At 42.0% G+C, this 26,984-nt stretch overlaps 1 protein-coding gene across 7 annotated transcripts in view; it reads left to right on the plus strand.

Moving 5' to 3' along the window:
- FBH1 (F-box DNA helicase 1) overlaps window positions 1-25,585 on the plus strand; it is a 55,875-nt gene extending 30,290 nt beyond the window's left edge. For 4 of the 7 annotated variants that reach the window (XM_083183357.1, XM_083183358.1, XM_083183359.1 and 1 more), the window contains exons 12-21: window positions 2,495-2,578; window positions 3,118-3,254; window positions 8,741-8,840; window positions 11,154-11,275; window positions 11,429-11,504; window positions 13,135-13,332; window positions 14,140-14,262; window positions 14,822-14,928; window positions 19,882-20,013; window positions 24,638-25,583. In XM_083183357.1, the coding sequence (XP_083039483.1) occupies window positions 2,495-2,578; window positions 3,118-3,254; window positions 8,741-8,840; window positions 11,154-11,275; window positions 11,429-11,504; window positions 13,135-13,332; window positions 14,140-14,262; window positions 14,822-14,928; window positions 19,882-20,013; window positions 24,638-24,808 (1,250 nt within the window). In that variant the 3' untranslated portion in view covers window positions 24,809-25,583. Of the gene's footprint in view, window positions 1-2,494; window positions 2,579-3,117; window positions 3,255-8,740; window positions 8,841-11,153; window positions 11,276-11,428; window positions 11,505-13,134; window positions 13,333-14,139; window positions 14,263-14,821; window positions 14,929-15,139; window positions 16,934-19,881; window positions 20,014-24,637 lie in introns of those variants that run through there. The other 3 variants (XM_083183354.1, XM_083183360.1, XM_083183356.1) reach the window with 3 other exon arrangements.
- The last annotated feature ends 1,399 nt before the right edge of the window (window positions 25,586-26,984 follow it).

Here is a 26,984-nt window from a genome sequence, read left to right on the forward strand (position 1 = left end):
TCCTCCTATCCCTAGACGCTGAAAAAGCCTTCGATAGATTGAACTGGCAATATATGAGGGAGGTTCTATCACGATTTGGTTTTAAAGAGCGGATCCTTACATCGATCCTATCACTGTACAGCTCCCCGTCGGCCCGGGTGTTCAGCAACGGCTTTCTATCCTCCCCCTTCAAGATTTCGAACGGCACTAGGCAGGGATGCCCTCTCTCCCCCCTAATTTTTGTTCTTTCTATAGAACCATTGGCCATGTCTATCCGCAATAACCCTAACCTCCCTGGTTTACCTTCAGGCCCCCATAACCATAAACTAAGTCTCTTCGCAGACGATGTGCTACTCTTCGTGACAGACCCAGTCAATACCCTTCCCCTTATCCACACAACTCTTTCCTCCTACAGTGCAGCCTCATATTACAAGCTTAATACATCCAAAACTGATGCCCTCCCGATTAACCTCACAGCTTCTTTAACGTTCCTGAAGTCAACATACAAATATAACTGGCAAGCAAACTCGATAAAGTACCTAGGTATCCACATACCTCCAAACTTAGCCTCTGTTTTTGAGGTCAATCTAGTCCCGCTCCTATCTTCCCTCACCTCCCTGTCTAAATCATGGCTGGCCTATGAAATATCCTGGATGGGACGGATGGCGGCATTTAAAATGTCGCTCCTTCCCAAACTGATGTACCTGTTCCGTACCATTCCCTACGTCGTCCCCAAAAAACTCCTCCAACAAGCCACATCCATACTGACGAAATATGTCTGGTCATCCAAACCCCCAGCAATGGCCCGCTCCAAAATGACGTTGCCACGAGCCCTCGGCGGACTCGACCTCCCTGACATACCCAAATACCAAGCAGCCTGTCTCCTAGCCTCAACGAAACACTACTATGAAAGTAACCCACCCAGATCCTGGGTAAGCGCTGAACAAATTCGATGCCCACATATCCCCCTCTTTGAGCTCCTCAAGATCCCGAAACATCTCCGACCCCCCCTCCCAGGCCTGCTCCCCTCCACTGTTGCTACTCTCCATACCTGGGACCAATTAACCGCCACTCTACGTGCTCCGGCGGCCCTTATTACCACCCTTCCCATTACCACGGTAGCAAGGCTGATACCCAACCTCAACCTAAACACTTGGAGAGCCAGTGGGATTGTAACTCTAAGTGACATTCTAGGTACCAACTCATTACTCCCATTCGCTGTCCTACAAAAAACTTTTTCCCTCCCCACATCAGAAAACTACCACTATCTGCAGCTATCCCATTGGTGGAACACCCACTTTCTCAGGCTCCCCCCCCCCCGATGCTCTCTCCCATTCGGTCCTCACTCGCCCCTCCATACAGCATTCCACTGGCGACATCTCTTTCTGGTACAAAACTCTGACATCCCCCTCTGAGTTCACCAAGACATCTGCCCACAATAAATGGGAAGCCGATCTAGGCGTACAACTTTCACCCTCCCAATGGCGTCGGATCTTTATGTCCTCCCACACAATGTCACGATGTCTCAACCACACAGAGATGCATGTCAAACTCATTAACCGACTGTATCTGACCCCCGACCGCCTCCACACCTTTTGGCCTACATGCTCTAACCAATGTTGGAGACAGTGTGGGTCTGTGGGCAATATATTCCACATATTTTGGTCCTGCCCCAAGCTCCGAACATATTGGGAGAAGGTCTTTAAATTAATATCTGCAGTTCTTCAGATGACCCTTCCCCCCGACCCACTCATCGCACTTCTCCAGGTGTACCCCCAGGAAATACCGTTGGAGAATACCTACGTCCTCGGACACATCCTCATAGCTGCTCGAGCAAACCTAGCCCAGCAATGGAAGCAACCCTCCCCCCCAGTCTTCCACCAGGTTATCTTAAAGACAAACCACCATTTCCTAATGGAGACAAAATACCTTCCCTACTCGCCGACCCCTCCCTCTTCCCACTTCCGATGGTCCCCCTGGAGCAGATATATCACAGAGGGAGAAGGAGCCAAGTTCTTCCCCACCGCATCTACCATGCAACTCCCGCAGTTCAGCTTAAACGAATCCCCCGAATCTTCATCCCACTCAAACCAGGGTCATACCCTATCACCTCTTCCTACCGGTAGCTCTTCACATATCCCTTTGAATAGCCTTAGGATTTAGAATATAAGATATAGCAAGTTAGACCCTGTACTGAGGTCATTGTCGTATACTGCTGACTATTGCTTTTACTGCCTCTACCTCTGACTGTGTGTTATGTTAAGTAAAGCCCGCTCTGCGTAGCGGATTGTTATGTTTATTTGCCAAGTTGCCCTTTATTGTATGTGAAGTCCAACCCCTAACCCCTCCCCCCCTCCCCCCCCCCAAGTTCCCCTTCTTCTTTTCTGTACCCCATATAAAATTTTGTACCAATAAAAATTTATTGATGTTAAAAAAAAGTTTAACATAAAAATGTGTAATTTAATTCATTTTTTATAATAATTATTAATATTATTATTATAATTTTTGTTTGCAGGATATCTGAAGCTTTGGCAGCTCCAAAAACCTATTCTCTATTATGATGCTATATTTGTAGATGAAGCCCAGGACTGTACTCCTTGTGAGTGGAACGCCTCATTAGTTGGTTAAGTGGAAACTTCTCAAGCGAGACTGGATTATCACATGATTATTTTAATATTCTTTTGTATTGCTTGCAGTACATTCCTTTTTCATATGTTTAGTGTAAGATCTGTCCTCAATTTCCAACTTCGAGGGGTATTCAAACCGGCATTAAGACAGTCGGAAAGTCTTTAAGATTGGAATCCCAGGACATTTTCAGTTCTTCCGACAGTAACTCGACAGCTGGAATTCAATGTTCTCTCTGTCAAGTGTCAAAGTTGTAAGTGGATTGGCAAAAACGCAGCCGTTTTGTCAAAGAACATGCATTTGGCAATCCATGGCCATATCTGACCATACAGGGTGTGGAGGTGGGTTGGTATCAGGCGAGTCCCGGTCGGGATTGAATACCTTAACTGCCTATATTTCCACTGTCAGAAATATCATCCAATAGAGATTGGATAATGTGTAAAATATTTTATACCCCTCAAGTATGGTGAACAAGCCAATAACATTCTACTATTGCTGTTCATTTGTTTGTAGCTATTATGGAGGTTGTACTGTCCCAGAAGTGTGCAAAGATTTTTGTTGGGGATCCTCACCAGCAGATTTATACTTTCCGTGGGGCTGTAAATGCTCTTTGTGAGGTACCACATACTCACTTGTTCTATCTTACACAGGTAAGTGTGTTTCTGGGATATATTTGTTCCTCATTCTGTATAAACCAGTGTCCAGATTTTATGTGAACGTTAATGAATAGTCTGTATTCTTGCTTAACTTTTATTGTAAATAGTTTAAGTGAAATTTACTAATCAGCGGTTTCATCTGAAATGTGCAAACCACCCCATATTGGAAGGTGCTCTTCGTTCCAAACCACAGTTCTGCAGTTTGGAGACTGAAAACTTGCATCTGATATGTTGAAGTTGCAAACCATATATTTCCACAGCATGACATTGTGTAGGAGTAAAAATATGCGCCCCCACCACCATATTTTTTTTTTTTATTAAAGAGTTTGTGCGTACCTGTGGCGTGCCCAATCTAAAAAGGCCTGGCCACACACTGTAATGATCATTAGACAATATGCCACACACTGCCATTACAGGATATGCCACACCATATCACATTATACCACACACCATAATATCCATTACACATTATACCACCCACCATAATGCCTATTACATATTGTGCCACACCATAATGCACATTATACAGCACACCTTAATGCCAATTACACACCAGATCGCATCCTGACTGCCGAGATTGTATGTATTGGCAAGTATGTTAATGTATATAAATATACACACATTGTGAGGTCACGGTATAGATATGAGGCTAGAAGGACGAATGATATATGATGTGTATAATATATAACAGGGCTTCAATACTCACCATAATAAACTAACTTGATACACAAAATATCTAATAAATAATGGGGTTTAGTTCATGAATTGATCATTGCATTTAAGCTTGCAGCCCATCGCCAAGGGACCCCATTTCACTGCAAGTCCTACTATAACAACCAGTCTCTTAAATAACCTGGCAACTGCTGACACATTATAGCTAAATTGAACATGTTCTTGTTTCCTGGTTTAAAGCTCATTTGCCAAACAACCTATGGCTTTTAAAGGTAAGACAATCACCAATACAACTCCTGAATTACCACTAAGGGAGCAGCTGTCATAGGCTTAGGATAAATGAGCTCACCTCAGGTGCATTTCTGGGAATGGCGAGTGCGGTGATATCCTGTATGTATATATTTGGGTCATTTTTAATTAACCATTCTGTGGTCATAGCTTCCTCATGTACCCCAGGTAAGCTCATTTATCCTAAACCTGTGACAGCTACTCTCTTAGTGCTAAATCAGAAGTTGTGTTGGTGATTTTCTCACTTTTTAAAAGCCATAAGTTGTTTGGCAGATGAGCTTTAAACCAGGAAACACGCACATGTTATATAGATAGCACAGCAGACTCCCCAAAATCTTCCCCCCAGTACAGGGTCAGGTATTAATTATGGGTGATTTTAATTTACCTGATATTGATTGGAAAAATGAAACCTGTAAAACAGCAAGAAGCAGTGGGTTCCTAAGCTTACTTAAAGACCAGTTTATCACACAAACGGTAGAAGCTCCAACTCGTAATAAGGCATTATTGGATTTGGTTTTAACAAATAATATAGATTTAGTTTCAAACACAAAAGTAATTGAACACCTAGGGAACAGTGACCACAATATGGTTTCACTGGAAATCAACTTCAGTAAATTACATCATAAAGGATCGACAAAAATACTAAACTTCAGAAAAGCTAACTTTGAATTATGCAGAGAAGCCCTAAAAAGAATTGTGTGGGAAACCGTTTTTGAGGGGATAAATGCTGAGGAAATGTGGGATACTCTAAAAAAATATACTCGAATCATTAACTATTAAATACATTCCTAAAGTAACTAAGGGTAAATTCAATAAAAAAAAGCAACCATGGTTGGACAAAAAAGTTAGGTCAGCAATCAACAATAAAACAAGAGCATTTCAATTCTATAAAAATAACTTAAATGAGGAGGCGTTCACCAAATACAAAGAATCAAACAAAAATTTGCAAAGAGGCAATCAAAGTAGCTAAAAAGGATTATGAAGAGCGCATAGCCACTGAAAGTAAAACTAACCCCAAAACGTTTTTCAAATACATAAATAGTAAACGTATAATTAAGGACAACATAGGCCCACTAACCGATATCAATGGAAAAAGTTTTACGGAGGACAAGGGAAAAGCAGAACTGTTAAATGAGTTCTTCTCATCAGTGTTTACAAAGGGAGAGCAGACTGTGGAACGCACACATACCACAAATGGGATGAACAAGCCGGACCTTTATAATGAATTCTCTACTAAGGAAATAATATTGAGGCTCAGCAAAATCAAAACAAATAAATCACCTGGGCCAGATGGGATTCATCCTAGGGTACTAATGGAATTAAGGGAGGAATTAGCTTCCCCTCTACATTATATCTTTGATAATTCACTATCTTCAGGAAAGGTACCAAAAGACTGGAGAATAGCGAGATAGTGCCATTATTCAAAAAAGGAGGATCCCACTAATTACAGACCTGTTAGTTTAACATCGATAGTGGGTAAACTATTGGGGGGGGGGCCCAGGGTGGCTAATTGGGGTGTGTGGGCCATTTAACATTGTTCCCTATGTTAAATCGGGTCAATTGACCCATTTAACATTGTTCCCTATGTAAAATCGCGTCGGTCGCATCGCATGCGATTTTTTGGCCGAATGCGATGCGACCGACGCGATTTACATTTTAACATGCATTTCTATGTAAAATCGGGGGCATCACATCGGTCGCATCGCATGCCATTATAATGGCATGCGATGGGCGCCCTTCTAGGTAAAGAGTACCAACTATTTGAAGGATTTTTAAGAGAGGGTATCCAGGAATATTTAGATCTTCATAGTTTACTCAGTAATAACCAGCATGGGTTCGTGAAAAATCGTTCATGCCAAACTAATCTACTTGGTTTCTATGAAGAGGTTAGCAAAAACCTTGATAATGGAAACGCTGTAGATGTGATTTTCCTAGATTTTGCTAAAGCCTTCGACACCGTACCACACAAGAGGTTGATAAATAAAATGGAGGACATGGGATTAGGGCAGGGGTTCCCAATCTTTTTCAAATCACGGCACAATAGAGTACCAGAATTTTTCCACGGCACCCCTAGGCCCCCCCAAAAATATATATAAAATTAAGTCGATTGTGTTTATATGTGCCTATTGCGTTCAGTTATGTGTTAAAGGGGAGGAATTGCTTCTGTTTGTACACATATTTATAATTGGCAGCCACCAGCACTGGTTTTGTCCATAAATAATTTGAATTGGTCCTGGACCACCAACCTGTGGCACCCCTGCAAGTGTCCCGAGGCACCCCAGGGAGACACGGCACACAGTTTGGGAACCACTGGATTAGGGGCAAATATCTGTAGATGGGTAGGGAACTGGCTGTGTAATAGAGAACAAAGAGTGGTCGTGAACAGTGCCGTATCTAATATGATACCAGTACTAAGTGGAGTGCCACAGGGTTCGGTTCTATGGCCCATTTTGTTTAACATTTTTAATAACGAAATTGGGATAGGGTTACTCAGCAATGTATCCATCTTTGCGGACAATACAAAACTGAGCAGAGTTATTAAATCATCAGAAGATGTCACCGCGCTTCAAAATGATATTGACAATCTAGACGAGTGGGCAAAAAAGTGGAAGATGAGGTTCAATGTGGACAAATGCAAGGTCATGCACCTTGGGAGACATAACCAGTGTGCTAGTTATAACCTAAGCGGGGATGAATTGGGTAATTCAGTACTCGAAAAGGATCTAACAGTCCAAATAGACAACAAACTGGGGTGTAGTGCTCAATGTAATATAGCAACAAAAAAGGCCAACAAAATTCTTGCATGTATTAAAAGGGGCATGGAAACTAGGGACTCAAAAGTAATTATGCCTCTGTACAAATCATTGGTTAGACCGCACCTTGAATACGCAGTGCAGTTCTGGGCCCCGCACTATAAAAAGGACATCATAGAATTAGAAAAACTCCAAAGAAGAGCAACAAAGCTTATTAGGGGAATGGAGACTTTAAGCTATGAGGAAAGATTAAACAATTTGGGACTATTTACACTAGAGAAAAGACGTTTAAGGGGGGATATGCTCAACATGTATAAATATATTAGGGGCCAATATAAGGAACTGTCAAACACCCTTTTTTCTACTAGAAAGGAATCTAGGACGCGAGGGCACGAGTTTAGATTAGAAGAAAAAAGATTTTGTTCATCTATAAGAAAAAATTTCTTTACAGTCAGAGCAGTCAAACTTTGGAACTCTCTTCCTGGAGAAGTGGTGTCGGCAGACACTATAAATATGTTTAAAATAAGGTTGGATAAACATTTATTGGTTAAAAACATCCATGGGTACGAATAAGGAACAAAATCTGAGTTAAAGTGTAGGGTTTATCTCGGGAGCTACTGGGGATGCTGCTTGTCTAGTAAATAATAAAGTCTAACCTTAAAAAGACTTCTAAAGCACAATATGTTTAAAAGAAGGGGTAGTGAACCAAACTAAGCACTTCCCTTGTGTGGGCACCAGAAAAAATGAGTGATGGTGATGATGTTTATACTTCCTTTCTGCGATCTGCGATGTCAGAAATTCTTATAAATCCAGATGGAGAACTCTCGCGGGATCAGTTTTCCAATGTATGGATATGAAATATAAGAAAAAATTGCAATGTGTATATCTATAACAATATTTCTTCTCTCAAGTATAATCGGCAACCGAAAGGAATGCGCACACACAAGGGAAGCGCTTAGTTTGGTTCACTACCCCTTCTTTTAAAAAAGTAACAAAATCTGTCTTTAAAATATCATAACATACTATACAACAAGGGATAAGCTACTATAAACATAGGTTGAACTAGATAGACGCAAGTCTTTATTCAGCCTCACCTACAATGTAACTATGTAACACTGCAGCAGCGTACAGTACATCCTCGCTCCTGCTGCTACTTACCAAACAGCCAACATTACCACCGTCCAAAAGCATCAGTGGCCAGCACCCCTCACTTGCTCCAGGCAGCATGAAAGTAGGGTCGAACTTCCCCCTTCATAATACAGCAGCGACCCCAGACCCTGGTGCACACACAGGCAACAGCCCTACACACCAATTCCCCAAAAAGGCACCTTCAGCACTCCCTTTCACTGCAGGCTCAGCTGCAGGGAGCTACTCTTCCAGTAATGCCACTCTTTGCTGCTTAAGCAGGCAGCAGCTCCTGCACATGTATGTCAGATGCACCCCGGACCTGACACACCCCACAGACTCTGTCGGCGTTTGCTCCTCCAAGTTGCCACGTGGTCTGTGGGGCCCATTGTTACGCTACTCTGTGTCATTAACAGTGGGTTACCTAAAGATGCCAATCCTAATAGTATCATGTGGTCCATCCTGTTACTGGTTCAAACCAGGGTGATGATGTTAATAGCATTTTCAGCAATGCATACTCTCCTAACTCCAAATTAGGACATAATGGTATGGTTTTATGCCAGCTGGGATCTTTGGATAGTATATTACATTAATGCAAAGGGTTTAATCTGACAATTGCATTCTTCCCCTCCTGTGTTTTAGAGCTTCCGATTTGGTGCTGAAATAGCTTATGTTGGCGCTACGATACTTGATGCCTGTAAGAAAGTACGACATAAAGCTTTGGTTGGAGGTAGCCAGGAAGGTGAGAGCTGGGCAAAATTTACAGAACATTTCCTTAATTAGTTCTGATTATAAACCAAGACTGCCAATTTACAGACATCTGTTTGTAATATCATTACAGTTGCATGATTTTCTGTCCATTGTAAAGGTGATTTGTCCTCCTTTTCTACATGTCTCCCTGTAATAAAGAAATCACTTTTTTGCAGCCCTAGGGGGTATGCAATCTGGGATCACGGCTGTCGATCCCCGCCAACAGCCGTGATCCTGGCCCATTTGCGGTCAGATCGTCTGCATAACGACAGACAGGATTCAATGTCCCGCCTGTCACTCAGCGCATAGGGGGCGTGGCCGCGAAACCGGGCGTGGATTGTTGATCTGCGGCCGGGATTGCGACAATCCACGTTTCTGAAGTCGGGCCCTTTCTGCCGTGATCCCGCATCAATGCTGTCGTTAATGACAGCATTGAATAGGGAGCCGCCGCTATTTACCACATTGGAAATAGCGGTGGCACATTGCATACACCCCAAATATGTAAGAACTGGTTGTGTATGTGCTTATACGCAAGTATGTTTTTGTACATGCATCTTAAGTATGATAATCCCTACTCTTCTCTTTTCAGTACATTTGTTGACAAAAGTGAGTGGACACTTGGCCGAATTCGGAGCTGATTGCAGGGAACATTTTTTGCAGATGGACAAAACCATGTTGCACTGCAGGTGGGGCAAATGTAACAGGTGCCAAGAGTTAGCTTTGGGAAAGTCATTTTGTTTCTGTGCAGGGTTAATACTGGCTGCTTTATTTTTACATTGCTATTTAGTTTCAGTTTGAACACTCCCCATCCAATCTAACTCTCTCTGCACATTACAACTGGCCTACCTGCAGTGCAACATGGTATGTTTTGCCATTCCGTCTTAAGCAGTGACCAACTGTGAAGAAGGGCTAGTACACCCCTGTGGCTCCAATTTGTCTCAGAGGTTCTCAGCAGGGTTATGATCTGGACTTTGATCTGGTCAGTCCAAATTTTCTGTAAAAACAGCGTAAACAAACCCACATCATAACACCACCACCACTTCTCATGGCAATTGGCAAACTCAAACATTTCCATATGTTCTGAAAGTTTTAAACTTCACGAACATGTGTGTGTTGCAGGAGCACACCATTTCTCTTGCGTGGGGGTGTCCAATCACTTTTTTCTACATAAAGATAATCGATAAATGTCTATAGCGCTACGGTAAGCAGGTATGTGTTATATATCAACAGTTACCACGAGGAAGGAATGCCAGCCTCTAAAACCACAGTCAATAAAAGCACTCAGATTGTGTGGCGCTCAATAATATATAGGAAACAATTTATGACAAAATATCACACAATTTATTATACACAATAAATCATATGTACAGTTAAATAAATGAAAACAACCTCCCGGGGGGGTATCAAATTAAAAATGAAGAAGTAATAATAATAATAATAGCATGCAGTATCACATTTACTGAATAGTAATGCAATATATAAATGTCCTCATATCTGTATATAGTGAGTAAAAAAAAAATTGAATGGTTTACACAGTTATCCTTAAATGTGTCAAGGTGTGTACCTGTTTTTTTTTTTTTACATGCGCCAATACAGGTGCGAATGCACTAAAATGCTGGATTTAGTCCTGAACTGGACTGTCTGTGAAGGCGGTCTGCTGCTTCCTACACTAGGAGGCCCGCACGGCGCAGTGCTGTTGACCGTGGCTGTGCTGCCCTGTGCACGGTGAAACGCGTTATAAAGAATTATTGTGCCACCCAGGACTCTCTTGCCGACCACGTCCTGCAACCTAGAATCTTCTCACGGAGGTAAAAGTTCCAACAGCCTTGCCCACAAGCACGCCAGCTGTGGCATCCTCCAAGTGGCTAATCAAGCCCGGGTGGCAGGATGTATGGGATTGCCAAGTAATACTCCACTTGACTGCTTTGCAATATGGAGCGGCACAACCGCAGTCAGCAGCGCTCTGCCATCCGTGTGAGCTTCCTAGTCCGGTAAGCTGCAGACCGGATCAGGACTGAATCCAGCATTTTAGTGCACTCGCACCTTTATTGGGGCATGGAAATAACCAGGTACTGACCTTGACACATTTAAGGATACATGTGTGCACCCAAATATTACAAAGTATTTCCCGATAACCCATTATCCCAGGATTATTATTATCCTATAGATTGTTGTGCGCCACACGATTTGAGTGCTTTTTTTTTAGAAACGTAAAGATGGCTAATTGCTGTATCATACACTTCAGATCTTCATAATATATGATATGTTCTGATATGTAAGTTTATTGCTTTATTTTTTAATATAGGTACCATTCGTGGCTGCTCCCAAACAAATGTTGCAATCTTGTCCAGAAGTAATGCCTGTGTGTTTGAACAGGCTGTCACTGTTACAGATGGAGAAAGTCCCTCAAGAATACATATAATTGGGGTATGCAATGTCTCCCATATGGGTTGTTTCTGCAGGGGTGTCTGGTTTATAGTATTCATCCTGTTCTATGTGGTCACAAAGCACAAATCACACTAGTTAGGGACATGGCCATTTTTAAGTTGGGTTGATTTAACCTCTACTATTTAATTTCAGGGACCACAAAATTTTGGACTGAGCAAAATCCTTGATATATGGGTATTACTGCAGGCAGAATCTGTGAGAAATAAAGGTATGTGTCTTTTGTATAACCATTACATTTTTATTGATAAGCAAGTGTTGAGACAGGTTACAGTAAAGTGACGTAACATTTATATGAACAATGCATACAAGATTAAAGCCATTGGTACGCAGCATTAAACATGAGTCTATTTATCACAATGTTAAGGTACCAATATATCAATTGTTATATAATGGGGGGGGGGGGGGGGGGGGGGGTTGGGGGCGAGGGTAAGGTGGCATAGTGAGTTTGTTACTGTTAGGTACTAGCTTGGAAGGTTTGGGTCAGGCTGTGGGGAGGGAGGGTTAGGGTGAGGGGTGGCTGGGGGTAAGTATACTTAACTGACCCTGTCGGGATTCCCTCCATGATGTACCAGGTCCCAAGCGACTCAGCCACTCTGAGAATCTTTCTCACTCAAAATGTGCTTCTTATTTGCATAGATAAAACAACTGGTAGAAACAAAACTGAATGACAGTCATCAAACATGGCCAATGTGTTTCAAAACAAAGTCACTCAGTCCTCCTACTACTCTCTAGTAGGTGGATGGGGCACCCAGCAGGCAGAATTCTTTATCAGGTCGAGCTATTCATGGAGTATCAAGCAGATGAATTACTATGGGATGCTTTCTACTTCTTTAACTGTGCCATGGTCACCCTGGGGTCCACCTCAATTATGGCCTGCATGGCAGCAGCTATTTCTTCAGTGATGGCGGGTACAGGTTGACCGCAGCGCTTATACAACAACAAAGCTCAACAAAAAGCTGCAGTTTTACTGTGCCAGGACCAGAGAATAAAATAGTGTGCCGAGTGTAGCAAGGGGATGCGTTGCACTTCAAACCGTGTCCATGCCGACTGCGTCGACATTTGGGTAAAAACTGTGGAAAACCCCATGTCGAACTTTTGACTGTCGACCTAGATCCATGTCGACCTAGACCCATGTTGACCTTAACCCATGATTTACTAAGTACTATGGGTATAGATGGGGACTTCCACAATATCATCCAAGCCTTTGACCTCGTCTTCACCCACCGATGTCATCTCTGATTTCTCAAACTCTTCCTTCCCACTCTCTGACCTCCATCTGTATTCTTTCACATTTTCATCACCCCCTCTACACGCCCAGACCCACCATCACCTGAAGCAATCTTGAGGCTCTCGGCCCCATAGTAGTATGCTGACTAGTCCCTCGCTACATACATCTATGCTGAATTGCGTATTGTATTGTGGTGCTCTTTGTTACCTGTACTTATTTTTTGTTATTTATTTACTGTAATGTTAATTTCTGTCTCCCTGTACTGTTCCATTGTATGCCCCTTTGTACAGCGTTGCAAAACACTTGTGGGGCCTTATAAATAAAATATAATATGAGATCTATTTTAATTATTTTTATTTTTTAAAACATTGACCGTGTCATGTGGATTTTTTGCTAACACATCTTTATTAAATTATTCAATTATAGTAATATTTTCCATGAGCAGCATAGTTCATTTATATTCTTGACAGAAAGTATTTGATATTTGTTGAATTTTTTTGCGATGTACTCATTGTTTTTCCCTGGTTGACAATTTTCTTTGTACAGCTGTGACCATTGCGACATATTTGAGAGCATCTCTTTATTTGTATATTTTTTCATTTCGTGACAGGAGGACATTATATTAAAGACCGTTTCATAGCAACATGGTCAAAAAAGGGGGGTTATTCAGCTTTAAAAAATTATGCAGTGAGTTCTGAAGATAAAGAATTGGAAGGCAAAATTGCAATTGTTGAAAAATACAACAACCGAATCCCTGAGCTGGTGAAGAGGATAGAAAGATGTAATACAACTGATGCAACATCTGCAGGTTTGGGCACTAGATATTTGCTCGTTGACTTATGTTCCACTAATTCTGATTTGTGCAGTAGGTAGTCTCTAGTTTATGCTAATCACTTTGCTTCTGGTTCATATAAATCATATCTTGTGATGCATAATCACACTAATTATAATTGTTTGCACTCTGCTGTGAGTGATCTTTGTCACTGAAACGTTTCATGCTAGTGACAGCTATAGATATTGCTCCCTACATCTCCAACCTCATTTCCCTTCACGATCCTTCCCGTCCTCAGCGGTTGGCCAATGAACATCACCTCTCCTCTACCCTGGTCACTGCATTCTCCTTTACTGGAATGAGCTCCCTTGTTTTATTAGACTCTCCCAGACTTTGCAAAGCTTCAAGCATGCACTGAAAACCCACATGTTCATCAGAGCGTACACTTTAACATAACCAAGTACTCAGACTGCTCTCCCAACCTGCCGCCCCATGTTCTGGCCATCTCTGCCGTGCTCACTTTCTCCGGGTAAGACCCATAGTGCATCAGCCTAGTACTTGTCCTCTGTGTCCTACCTCCTGGCGGGCCCCACTGCACATGCGCAAGATCTCACATACATCATAAGATGACACATGTGCAGCCTGACCTGTACAGAAGTCACCACAGGTATTGTAAATGTACGGCTTTGCATTTTTTTTCACACTTGTTACATTTTCGGATAGTTTATATTTATTATTGCTACTATGTCAATGCTGCTGTATACATTTGCAATCTGCGTTCCGCATGAATATTTGTCTTGTTTGCATTAAATATGACTACCCCTTTTTTTTGTCGTTTTCCAGATTATATTTTGGGAACAGTGCATAAAGCTAAAGGAATGGAGTTTGATTCTGTGGAGGTTACAGATGATTTTATAAAAGTTCCATGTGCCAGACACAACCTGCAGAGACTACAGATCCCAATTAGTGAGTAATCGTACTTTCACTAGAAATAGTGCATACTAGTGTTTTTCATACTGTCTATAGTACAGAACACTTGCACATCGGTATTTGGGAGGTAACTTTTGGTGTGTTGACAGAATTCCTTTTGGAAAACAGTTGCTGATTGAAATGAGTTGATAAAGATACAGCTGTCTTTGGGTGTTCCACTTACTAAATGTGACTAAAAGACTTCTATTACTAAGCAAAATAATTTATTGGCTAATTAAAATGACGCTGTGACAGCATACAGGTTTATTCTCCTACTTCTTGTAGAGCTTGCCGGCAAATGTCATCTTCCATTCAGTATAATTCTTGACTGCATATATCAATCAAGCATGTTACCATGATTGTACCTGAACATGCCAGTGTTATCCATTATCATATGTTTTATTTTATATGGAAAAGAAGCTAATTGGGAATTTTGTCCTTTACAAAATTATTGGAATTTGTTATTGCCCCCTCTCTCTGTGGTAAAATAACAATTAGGAATGCCATAGGTCACTTAAATTCCAAACAAGTCAAGGCCTGTATGTGTCTGTTGCAGATACCTCGGTAGAAGATGAATGGAATTTGCTCTATGTGGCTGTAACCCGTGCAAAGAAGCACATCACTATAACCAAATCAGTTGAAAATATCCTGACTTTGGCTGGGGTAAGACTGACGTACTGTAGGTAGATAATCTTTCACCATAAGTTTCTTCTTAAGACTTGAATGACTTGTATCAAATGGAAATACAAAACATGAAATTAAATCTAACCACACAATTGTTAAATGAGATGTCAATTATTGCCTAATTTTCTCCTAATAAAAATTTATTAGGATATCTATTATAATTATTGAAGCTGCAGTCATTTTTTTCCAGGGCATGCTACAGAAGGCGAAGATATGTTTTTACTACTAAACTGACACTAATAACCTAACCCTAAAGGGTGGACTGGATAGGCCATGTGGTTATTGTCTGCTGTTAAATCCTATATTTCTTATGTTTTGTTTATTAACATTCTTTCAACGTGAAACTTTCTCAAAATTAAATGAATGAACCATTGCTAATACAAAAATGTATGCAATGGGAAATAACCTAGTACAGAGGCACGCTCCCTTGCTGCCACTGTGGTAATGTGGAATGGGTGTGCTTTCATGACTAGGTGGATTTTTAGTGCCAATGTGATGCTTTAGTAGGTCAGGGAGTGTCTAAAAAAGTGAAAGGAACTCATTCCAGTGAAGAGGGGCAGGGCATACAAAATATTGGATACGTGTATAGATGCAGTGACCATGGTAGAAGAGAGGAGACTGTCATTGGCAAACTGGAAAGGGCAAGAGGGAGTGTAGGGAAATGAGGTTGGAGATGTAGGGAGCAGTGGAATTTTGCGAGGGGTTTGTATATGAGGGTGAGGAGTTTGAAGAGGTTTCTATAGAGTAATGGGAGCCAGTGCACATTTCTTGAAGGGAGTTGGCAGAAGTCAAGCAGTGGAAAAGTAGGATAAGTCTAGCTGCAGCGTTAAGGACAGACTGGAGGGGAGCGGGCTGGTAGCGTGGGAGGCCAGTAAGGGGACTGTTTCAGTAGTCGAACAGTGAGAAGACCAATGAGTGAATATTACATTTCCTGTCGACGGCATAGAGGTGGTATTAGAAGGCCAAAGGAGCTTATGAACACAATTAGGGAGAGGTGTACAGGAACACAGGTGGACCCAGAGGCAGACCTTGAGAAGGAGCAGTTAGTAAGGTAAGCAGTGAACCAGGCCAGAACAGTGCTAGTGAGGCTAATCGTTTTTTGGAAGATGTGTTGGAGGAGAGGATGATCCTCCGTGTTGAAAGCAGCAGAAAAATCTAGTAGGATAAACAGTGAGACTGACCCCTGTATTTAGCAGAAAGCAGGTCATTGGTTTTTTTGACCACGGTAATTTTAGTGAAGTGGGTGTAGAGGAGGGAAGAAGATCAAGGATTGAAAGGTCGGAGAGGTAGTTGATGTGACAGGTGTATACAAGCCGCCCAAGTAGTATGGATACGAATAAGAGAAGAGAGATTGAGCAGTAGTGATAGGTTGAAGAGGTGAGCAAGGTGAGAGTACCCAATGGGAGAGAGGAAGTTAAGGAGGCAAAAGATGAAGGGATCCAGGGGGCAAGTGGAGGGGAGACAGGATAGGATGAGGGAGTGTCTGTGGTGAGTTGGAAGAAGCACAAGTTAGGAAGTCTGGAGAGAGCATGGTGAGGTCACAGAGTTGCCATGGGAAGGTGGGAAGAGATTTCATGGCAGATGGCCTAAATTTTAGGAGGAGATGAAGGCGGAAAATAAAGTGGTAGTGAGGGCAGGGGTGCCGAGAGAGGGAGCAGGTAGAGTTTACACACTTTTTTTTTTAATTTGGTGGCGAGTGCGCTGGGTCTGAGTGCGCCGTAGTCAACTTTTCAGCAGCTGCATAGGGAGTGCAGATGTGAGCGGACGTGGGCCGGCATGGGGGCAGCAGCATCACAGAGGTCCTTCCGCTCTCCGACTCCAGGGCCTGCTGAGAACCCGCCACATGATTTGGGAGTTTACTCCTGGCAGAGCATGTAACTCTGGGCAGAGCATGTAACCCTTGGCAGAGCAGGTTAATCCCATGGCAAAGAGCATGTTAACCCCTGGCAGAGCAGGTTAATCCCATGGCAAAGAGCATGTTAACCCCTGGCAGAGCATGTTAACTCCAGGCAGAGCATGTAACTACAGGAGTGTCTGGGCTTTTCTCTGGAACCTGTGGCAGATTCTAGTCATAGACCTGGTCGGTCCAAGTCGATTCAGTTCAGAAGGTTTCACTCCCGGAAGTTTCAACTGGATTGCTCAGTGGATGATATTAAAGGTAAATAACTGAATGTCTAATATCAGGCAGGGGCAGTACAGATGGTGTAATGGTTAGCATTACTGCCTTACAGCACTGAGGTCATGGGTTCGATTCCTACTATGGCCCTAAGTGTGGAGTTTGTATATTCTCCCTGTGCTTGTGTGGGTTTACTACAGGTACTCCCGTTTCCTCCCACAATCCAATAATATACTGGCAGGTTAATTGGCTTCCAACAAAATTAACCCTAGAATGTCTGTGTGCACGTGTACATGTGGTAGGGAATATAGATTGTAAGCTCCACTGGGGCAGGGACTGATGTGAATGTTCAACTATTCTCTGTAAAGCGCTGCGGAATGTGTGTGCACTATATAAGAAACTGCTAATAAATATCAGGAGTCGAATATCAAAGTTTTACTCTTTCTTTGGAATGTCCGTAAAAGTCACAGCAGTACAGGTGCCCTCACATAGGTCTCATCACAAAGCTGGGTAACGTAACAGAATTTAGGCTCATTATTTTTATTTCTCTAGGTTATATAAAATTGTGTGAATAATTATTATTAGAGCATCTGGTGATCTAAAATACAAATATGGATTATGTACAGGTATGGACAGATAATTTCTTAAACAATAGGATCTCTCCTTCACTTAATGAAGCTTTTTCGTCTCTGCTGATTTCTTACTCCCTTCTATGGTGGTTGAATGCCAACCACCTGGGTGATGGTAACCAATTTGTGATCTTAATGACTGCGGGAGTCAGCTTATGGGGCTGTGGGTGGTGATCTTGAAGGTGGTCTCTGTTGCCAATCAATGTTCTAGAAATGAGGGCAATATTCAATGACACAATCAAACTTCCGATGTATTAGCTCAGGACTCCAGACCCGGGTGCGTTGGTGGTGGATTTGCTGTACATTCCGTGGTGCTTCTGACTTGTTTATCTGTTCCTGCGGTTTCCTTCCTTCCCAAGATCCTGAAATGAATGAGAGCACTCAACTGTCATCCTGATGGCTCTGTACTGGTTTCATCTATCTTAGTAATCCAATCTCCTTCTTCTGCTGGGTTGCGACCTGCTGCAGCAAGGAACTTTGTTTTAATCAACCTTAAGGGCCCCACACACAGGGCGACATTCAGGCATCACTCAGAAAATGCCTGAAAACGTATGTAAATCGCTGTGTGTGTGTGTGTGTAGACCACACAGCAATTTAAATGCACGGCCCCTCCGTTCTGAATATGCCCAAGACTCAGAAGGGACGGGTCAGATAATTTCAGTGCAGTCGCTCAGAAGCTCCTGCACTTCTTCTTTCTGTGAGAGATTTGAAATCATGCTGAATCTCCCATTATATGAATCTCTGGCAGAAATCTCTCTGTGTGTGGGCTCATTATCTGGGAGATTCAAGCTGAGTTCCATACAGAGCCTTCCTTTATACCAAAGATTGTTTTAAATTTATCTGAGTTATTTCATATGATGAGGCTCCTTCCCACTCTACAGTGCCTTCCATAAGGACAACTTTGGGACATTCCCAAGCATCCTCTACAGCAGGATTTCCCAACCACAGTCCTCAAGGCACACCAACAGTGCAGGTTTTAGTGATATCCAGGCTTTAGCACAGGTGACTTAATTAGTACCTGAGGGATTCTGATTAAACCATCTGTGCTGAAGCCTGGATATCACTAAAACCTGCACTGTTGGTGTGCCTTGAGGACCGTGGTTGGGAAAGCCTGATCTACAGTATCCCCTATGGGAAGAAAGAGAAAACAGAATTTTGGTACTTACTGATAAATCCATTTCTCTGATTCCAAAGGAAACACTGTAAGCTATGGCGGTGTCTGCAGTGTGTTGGCTGCTGGGTGTTCTATTACTGGACTGCAATGCGCTGTCTATGATGTAGCATTTTTTTTGTGCAGAACTACTTTGTTTGGGCACCTGCGGTCCATGGTCATGCATGCTCTTGCGATTTATGGCTAAAAATTGCTGGTGCACAATGCACTGTGCACCAGTGATTTCTAGTCAAAATGAGGTAGAGACAGAGTGAGACAGAATAGCTTGCAATTTTCAGCCAAAATCGCTGGTACCATATTGCACCATGTGTACGGAGCTTAAGAGTGCACTAGTGCTTCGTTAATCTTAATGGAGTGTCACTTGTCTGGTTAAATTATTTTGGTGGTAAGAATTTGTAATAAATGGAGAGATGTGCTAACTTTCACATCACACAATTAGCCCAAGTTATAGCCGGGTCGGCCAACCCAGCATTTCAACCCAAGTTAAAAGGAGGAATAAACCTGGGTTGCATTGTTTATAATGGGTGTCCCGGGTTCAGTGTGAAAAGGTCGTACCCAGGTGTGGGATGTGAAACGGTATTCATTTTGGCTCTATCTGTAATATGGTGCCTGGCTCCAACTAGATGGAGTTCTCTTCTGAGACCTAAGTTTGTTTTCCTGTATCCATCATTTCTACATTTGTTTACATATTTAGTTCCTGTGTATAGTGTATTCCCTCCCATACCAAACTTCCCTGCTCTTCTATCTTTCCCCCTATGTTTGTTTTACAAACTTTCTGTAAAAATTCAATTTTGTGGCGTCGATGGGTATATCATAGGCTTGCAAAACAGTTCTCTGGCCACTTTTCACAAGGCCTGATTCCCATGATATCTTTTTTAATTATCCCAAATTTTTTTGCATTTTTTCCCTCTCCTAAAATATATGCATATTTACCATTTATAAATATACTATTTAAGTTGTATTACAGTCTACATATTTCATTTAACTGCTTACTCATTTGTTATGGCCTTTTCTAGGAGTATTGCCTTAAAGCAGAGCTGACAAGTCAGGCATTGAAGGAGGGCCCTGCATTCTGTGCATTGCAGCACTGCCGGAACGCCATCCCTGAACAGACACTCCTGACCATGAGAAAGTTACCAATAACTTATGTAAGGCATTATTAGATTTTTACATTTCCTTTATTTTACAATTGAGATTTTATTTTACTCCTGTGTCTGTACATTTATGTATGGTGACACCCACAGGCAGAACTCTGGGAGGCAATGAAGTCATCTGCCACTGGGCTCCTGCTCCCAAGGGGGCACCTCTCCTCCCCCTGGAAGTTTAAATCAGTTATTTAAAAGGCAATGATATTGCTTCTGTGGCTGAGTTCTGAAATATATATGTATTCTCTATCTATATTTCTGAACAGAAATATATATTGCATTTTGTCAGATGTTTAAGCAAAAATTTATAAATATGGAAGTGTTTTTATGTTTCTGCTTTTATTTCATTTTCATGCATTTAGAAAAAAGGTAAATACAATAGATTTTTCCATGCAGAATAAAGACCCACTGCAAGATGCCCTGTAGGGTGAATTTGCAGCATGGACAATGTAATGGTTAGCAGCACTGAGGTCATGGGTTTGATACCCACCATGGCTCTAGTTTGTGTATTCTCCCCGTGCTTGCATGGGTTCCCTCAGGGTACTCCGGTTTCCTCCAGGCACTCCGGTTTCCTCCCACAACCCAAATTTATACTGGTAGGTTAATTTGCTCTCAACAAAATTAACCCTAGAATGTCTGTGTGTGTGTACATGTGGTAGGGAACATAGATTGTAAGCTCCACCGGGGGAAGGGACCGATTTGAATGTTCAAATATTCTCTGTAAAGCACTGCGGAATATGTGTGCGCTATATAAGTAACTGGTAATAAACTTTCTGTGAAGGAACACTGGAGATGTTGCCAATGACAGCCATCAGATTTCTGTCTCATTTATGTATTATTAAATCAGTGGTTCTCAAACTGTAGGTCCCGACCATCTCAGCATGGGGTCGCAACTCCTAGCTGCTGACACTCAGGCGGGTCATTTTGAGTGTAAAAAAATCAGTTGCATTGATCTTCACTTCAGACTCATTGCATCATTTTGTGCCTCCACAGACTGCTGGCCACACAAGCGCTGACCATTCTTCTGTAACTTGCTGGGGTCCTGTAATTATTTTTATCACCTGACGGTCCCAGAGCAAAATGATTTGAGAACCCCTGTGCTGGGTAACTGATAGCTAGTATCTGCGGTTATTGGGTAAAACCTCCATTGCTTCTCTCCAGAAGATTTAATAAATATCAGCCTCTTATACCCCTTTCACACCGCACAAATATCCCAGGTGGACCCGGGGTTTTTGCCCAGTTCACCCAGGTGTGTGTGTGTGTGTGCTGTGTGAAAGGGCCATTTTCAATACCACAGGTCCAGCAATCTGACCCGGGGTAAAAGTAGTGTTTTGCATGGGTCGGAACCCGGTTGCTGGGCAGTCTGAACGGGAACACCGAGTAGAGTGACCAAGATCCTGTTCACTGCTATGGAGAAGTAATTTGCGATGTGAATGAGGTATAACGAACTCCTGGTCTTTCTCTCCTTCCAAGTTCTCTGTCCTTAACCATTCTCCTCCCTGTATATAATATGCCTGACTCCCAACTCTGCTATCTGGCACTCATCTTTCTCATTCACCTTCCTTTACTTATTAACACACACACACACACACACACACACACACACACACACACACACACACACACACACACACACACACACACACACACACACACACACACACACACACACACACACACACACACACTACTGCTGCTCTCACCTCATTTATATTTTTGAGAATCTGACTCACTATTCTTCAACCTCATCTGTTCAAATGCTCTCCTGCCTATTACGCTTGTCCAACAACCATTTTCACTTCTCCTCTCTTGTTCTCCAGATGCACTGCTGCCATTATGATTTCTCCCACACTGCTCCCGACCTCTGGTATGCCCTCTGCTGGTCGTAATTGTGTCCTGAAAACTCCCCTCCCCTCTACCAGATCACCAATTTATTCTTATTATTGCCTAAGAAAATAAAACAAAACAAGTTTTTCTTCATTGAATTTAACCCTATGAGTGCCAAGGGAATTTGTCAAAATAGTTGTGAGGGTACTTGTGTATTTTCACAGCGCCCGATATATCGGATGCGATCCAAACCGACTTTTGACCTGTTTATAACCCAACTATCCACTAAGCATGGAGTTGATTTTATATAGTGTGGCGAGCGCAGCGAGCCACCGAGCCCGAAGCGTGGCGAGTGTACGCGGATTACTGCACTCTCCACACTATATAAAATCATTAGGAACAGGTCAAAAATTGGTTCGGATCGCATTGATATATTGGCTGATATCGCATCCGATATATATCGTGAGCCGTGAAAATACACAAGTACCGTTGTGAGAATTGTCAAGCAAACCTTTTTATTAACCCTTTGAGTGCCAATGTTGCTGCAAGAGATCCTCAAAATATCTATTAAAAAAATGCCAGCAGCATTCACAGCGACTTTTTTGGGGTGAAATATTTAACCAAACTTCAATTAATTGACTCGGCTGCATTTGTATTTATTTATACTAAAAGAACAGTCGCTGTGAGCGATGATGGCATTTTTATCAGATATTTTGAGGATTGCTCACTGCAAGGATGGAACTCATAGGGTTAAGTGCTAAACCCAACTTTCTCATTGAGGGCCTCTCTTCTGGTCTCTGTAAACCAGTTCATGTTCTCTGTGTGAGCATTGGTCATCCAGTCACCTGTTTAAATAGAACAAATGTGTGAGGAGACTGACCTTGCTACTGTCTGTACTGTGTACACATGCCATGGTGAAGTAGTTTGTAAGTAGATTGGCACTCCTGCAGTCTGTACTGTATAGTGTATACTTGCCATGTTGTAGTAGTGTGTGAGGAAGATACTGGCACTGCTGAGACATGGGAGGTGTGTTATAAGTGAAAGGGGTTTGTCTATTAATTAATGTGAAAATAACAGCCTCTAAGGACATATGGTAGAGTAAACACATTTGTGACCGATTATTTACATTTCTTATATAGTGCTGCAAAGTACTTGGCACTTGACAATTCGGATACAGTGATAAAACAAACTGGGTATTTATAGACAGTCACAAAGGAAAAAGGGCTTACAATCTATAGTATTGATGTAGGTTTATGAACCTGTACTGGTGTAGTATTAGTGTGTGTGGAAGAGACTGGAAGTACTGCAGTCTGTCCAGTGCTGTGTGTACATCCCAGGGTGTAGTAATGTGTGAGGGAGACTGGCACTACTGCGGTCTGTACTGTATACATGTCAGGGTGCAGTGGTGTGTGAGGGAGACTGGCACAACTGCAATCTGTACTGCGCTGTGTATACATGGCAGAGTGTAGTGTTTTATGAGGGAGACTGGCACTACTGCAGTCTGTACTGTGCTGTATATACGTGCCAGGGAGTAGCAATGTGTGAGGGAGACTTTCACTACTTCCGTCTGTATACATGCCAGGGTGTAGTGGTGTGTGAGGGAGACTGGCACTACTGCAATCCGTACTGTGCTGTGTATACATGGCAGGATGCAGTGTTGTGTGAGGGAGACTGGCACTACTGCGGTCTGCAGTGGCGTAACATTAATTCTGCGCCCCCCCTGCCGAAAATGCAGCCCCCCCCCCCCCCCTAGGGTAAACAAACACATTTTCGAGTGTCACTTTTTGTATTAGTAGCGCTGCAGCAGTAGCCGGGAGAGCTGGGACCCGGCACAGGCGCTGGCAGCGGATGGCAGTGAGTAATAATAGTCCTGCAGCCCCTCAGCGCCTCCCCGCCACCGCAGGGGCTGCGGGGCTATAGTTACGCCACTGGTGGTCTGTACTATGCTGTATATACATGCCAGGGTGTAATGGTGTGTGAGGGAGACTGGCACTACTGTGATTTGTACTGTGCTGTGGCACTGCTGCAGTCGGTACTGTACTGTTTTGTTTATACTGTAAATGCTAAGGTGTAGTGGTGTGTGAGGAAGTTACTGGCACTGCTGCTATATGGAAGGTGTTTTAAAAGTGGAAGTGGTTTGTCAATTTATTTGAAAATAACTTTGTATCCTTGTGTACAGTCTTTAGGGACATATGGTAGAGTAACCAGACTTATGAACATGTACTGGTGTAGTAGTGTGTGAGGAAGATACTGGCACATCTGTATTGTACAGTGCTTTATGTACATATCGGTGTAGTAGTGTGTGTGCGGAAGAGGCTGATATAGCCATATGAGACATAAATACCTTGTTTCCATTGGTGCAAGCCTTCAAAGATCTTACTTTTAAAGTGTATGCAATCCAAAAGTAAACTGCTAATGTCCAGAAGCTTCTGTGAATTTTGACTGATGTGCCGCTAATATTGCTAGTGTTCATTCTAGCACCCGCCATATTTGAAAACCCATGCAGTTCCTCTTCCCAGCCTGGGGTGTCACTGTCTGCTGAAACACCACAGCAGACAGCGACACCCCAAGCAGGGAAGAGGAACTGCATGGGTTTTCAAATATGGCGGGTGCTAGAATGAACACAAATTGCTTTTGCAGAACATTGCAATCCTATTCCCAGGTGACCACAGCTGCATGTTATTTACTGAAGCAGATGTTCTTTAAGTTTTCTGTGTCTGTAAATCCTTAAAGGATCAGTTTAGTATATTTGGTCAAACCTTTTTGTATATTTGTAAACCTTTCTTCATTTCTTCTTTAGAGCAACAAAAGCGAGGATAAAGGTGGCTATATTTGCCATGCCTGTGTACATCAGCGGGTTGGCCCAATAACACAACTGATGATCACTCCACAGGTCTTGGAAACCATGGACGTTAAAATCGAGAACATAGTTCTCAACAGACACCAAGAAATGCTGCTGCAAGCTATTTAAACTAATTAATAGGACTTGCAGATATTCACTATATGTTGATCAAGACAGGAAATGTATCATGGAAATCATTAGGACATCACTGAATGACATCTGTACTTATCTGCTATTATTTTATTTTTATTTTTTTCTCAATTTGTATGTATTTTATGGTGTTGTGTCTTTCATGTGTTGTCATCATTGAATCATGCCCAATTTTATTGTGTAACTCTCAAGTCTGACTCATGAGTTTGTTCTCCAATGAAATGTATGTTTATGTAAGCCAATTTCTAACTCATGAAAAAAGTTTATTAAAATATTTTATACTGGGAAAAAATATGTTTCTTTCTTTTGAATATATATTTTTTTTACTTATCGAGACTTTAATTGACTTGAGGAAGTGAAGCTAAAAGTTAGATGTACCAATCTTATTTATTTTTAAAATCGGTAAATGTTATTGTTTTTTAAAACATAAAAGGTAAAAATGATACTAATATCTTTAATAGAGGTTCTTGGTATATTCATTGGCCAAGAAATATTTGCCCACCAACCAGCTTCACGGTAACCTCATTTCTGGTTGGTCCCTAATACTAAGTTTGATTCTGCAGTGCGGAAGCCCAAAAAGACCAGCATAAGCCAGTAACCCCAGGGCAGCACACAAGTTATAAACTAAGCTATAAATGTGTTAAAAAAAAATCCCAATAGGGTTGCCTTTCCTAGTAGCCCAAAAAAGAAACCAAAATGTCAGGTAAAGACATTAGTTCACATTAGAGATTCCAAGGGCTGCTATATGTTATATGTCTGTGTGTGTATATATATATATATATATATATATATAATTACTTGTATCTACTCAGGGTTCTCTCATTTTCAGGGGACCCGATACCCGACTCTGCGCTGTCTATGGAAATAACAGAGCCAGGCAGGTTACCCCTGGAAACAGCAGAAACCGCCTTATCTACACTCCGATACCTGTGACGCTCTCGGGGTCCGCTCAACTCAAGTGCATTCACTGACACCTGTCACATGCACAGGCAGCAGCCACTCCATTAGCAATCAAACTCAGGTATTTCCATTTCTATTTAATCTTATTCTGTTACTTATAAATATTTCGGTGGAACTTATCAGTGATAGTATTGTTATTTACGGGGAGCATTGTTGCAATATATCATCATTTAACATTTATTCATATAACTGAGAACATACATGGTCAGTGGAGGCGCTTTTTGTCTGATAGGATTTTTTAGAAATTTATTCTAGTATATTCATATCCCGTCATTTGTACTTTGAGGTACTTTTCCTCTCATAATCCACAGACATTTAGAAAATTATATTTCACTACTTGCTCTCATATATACTCTTGTAAGTGTTACCTGTTTGTCTTTGTCTTATGTCCTTGTCTGACCCAACTTTAGGGTCATTTTTAATCTGAATAAAGTTTAGTCTTAACAGTTACTATTTTTCTTAGAAGGCTGTGCCCCACCCGGGAGACTTTCGATATCCTCCCTTGGATATCCCATTTTTTTGCCTATACTTACCCTACTCCCTGGGAGCACCTCCACAACTATATAACGTGATTCATTTGATTGTGTTGATTGGAGTATGCCTTCTTACCCTCTGTCAAATTAGCCCAGTGCCCTTGGCCTCTCCCCTTTCCCCCCTTCCCCCTTTTTTTGCAGACATCCAGGAAGTCAACAGATGTTTGACTTTTAAGTTAAAGGATAATTCAATGTTACAATCATTTGTATTTAAATGTGAACAGAACTTATTGAGATCCTCCTGAACCGCTCCAAAAAAATAAAATATTGACGATATAACGAACCCAGGACACCAGATTTGCTCCGAGATGCACATAACTCCACACATGGTCGGTCTCCCATTTTCCCATAAAAATATTGGCATAACTCGGAGCAAATCTGGTGCCCATCGTGGTCCCCACCTTCTGGACGTAAAAACCTGATTCAAAAGAAAATTAGTTATTCCTCAGGATGAAATTTACTCCCTCTCCTAAAAATTCCTTAAGACCCATATCCAGGTTGCTGTTTTGTAGATATTCCTTTGTGGCCCGGATTCCTAAATTGTGGTCTATAATCGTATATAGGGACTTCACGTGTGCTGTATCTAGCCAAGAATTGATATCACATGGTATAGTTTGTAAGAAGTTCAGCAGGTCCTTGGTGTCCCTCAGATGTGATTTGTT

This window comes from Crinia signifera, chromosome 4 (genome assembly GCF_055691185.1).
Source record: "Crinia signifera chromosome 4, ASM5569118v1, whole genome shotgun sequence".
Lineage (NCBI taxonomy): Eukaryota > Metazoa > Chordata > Amphibia > Anura > Myobatrachidae > Crinia > Crinia signifera.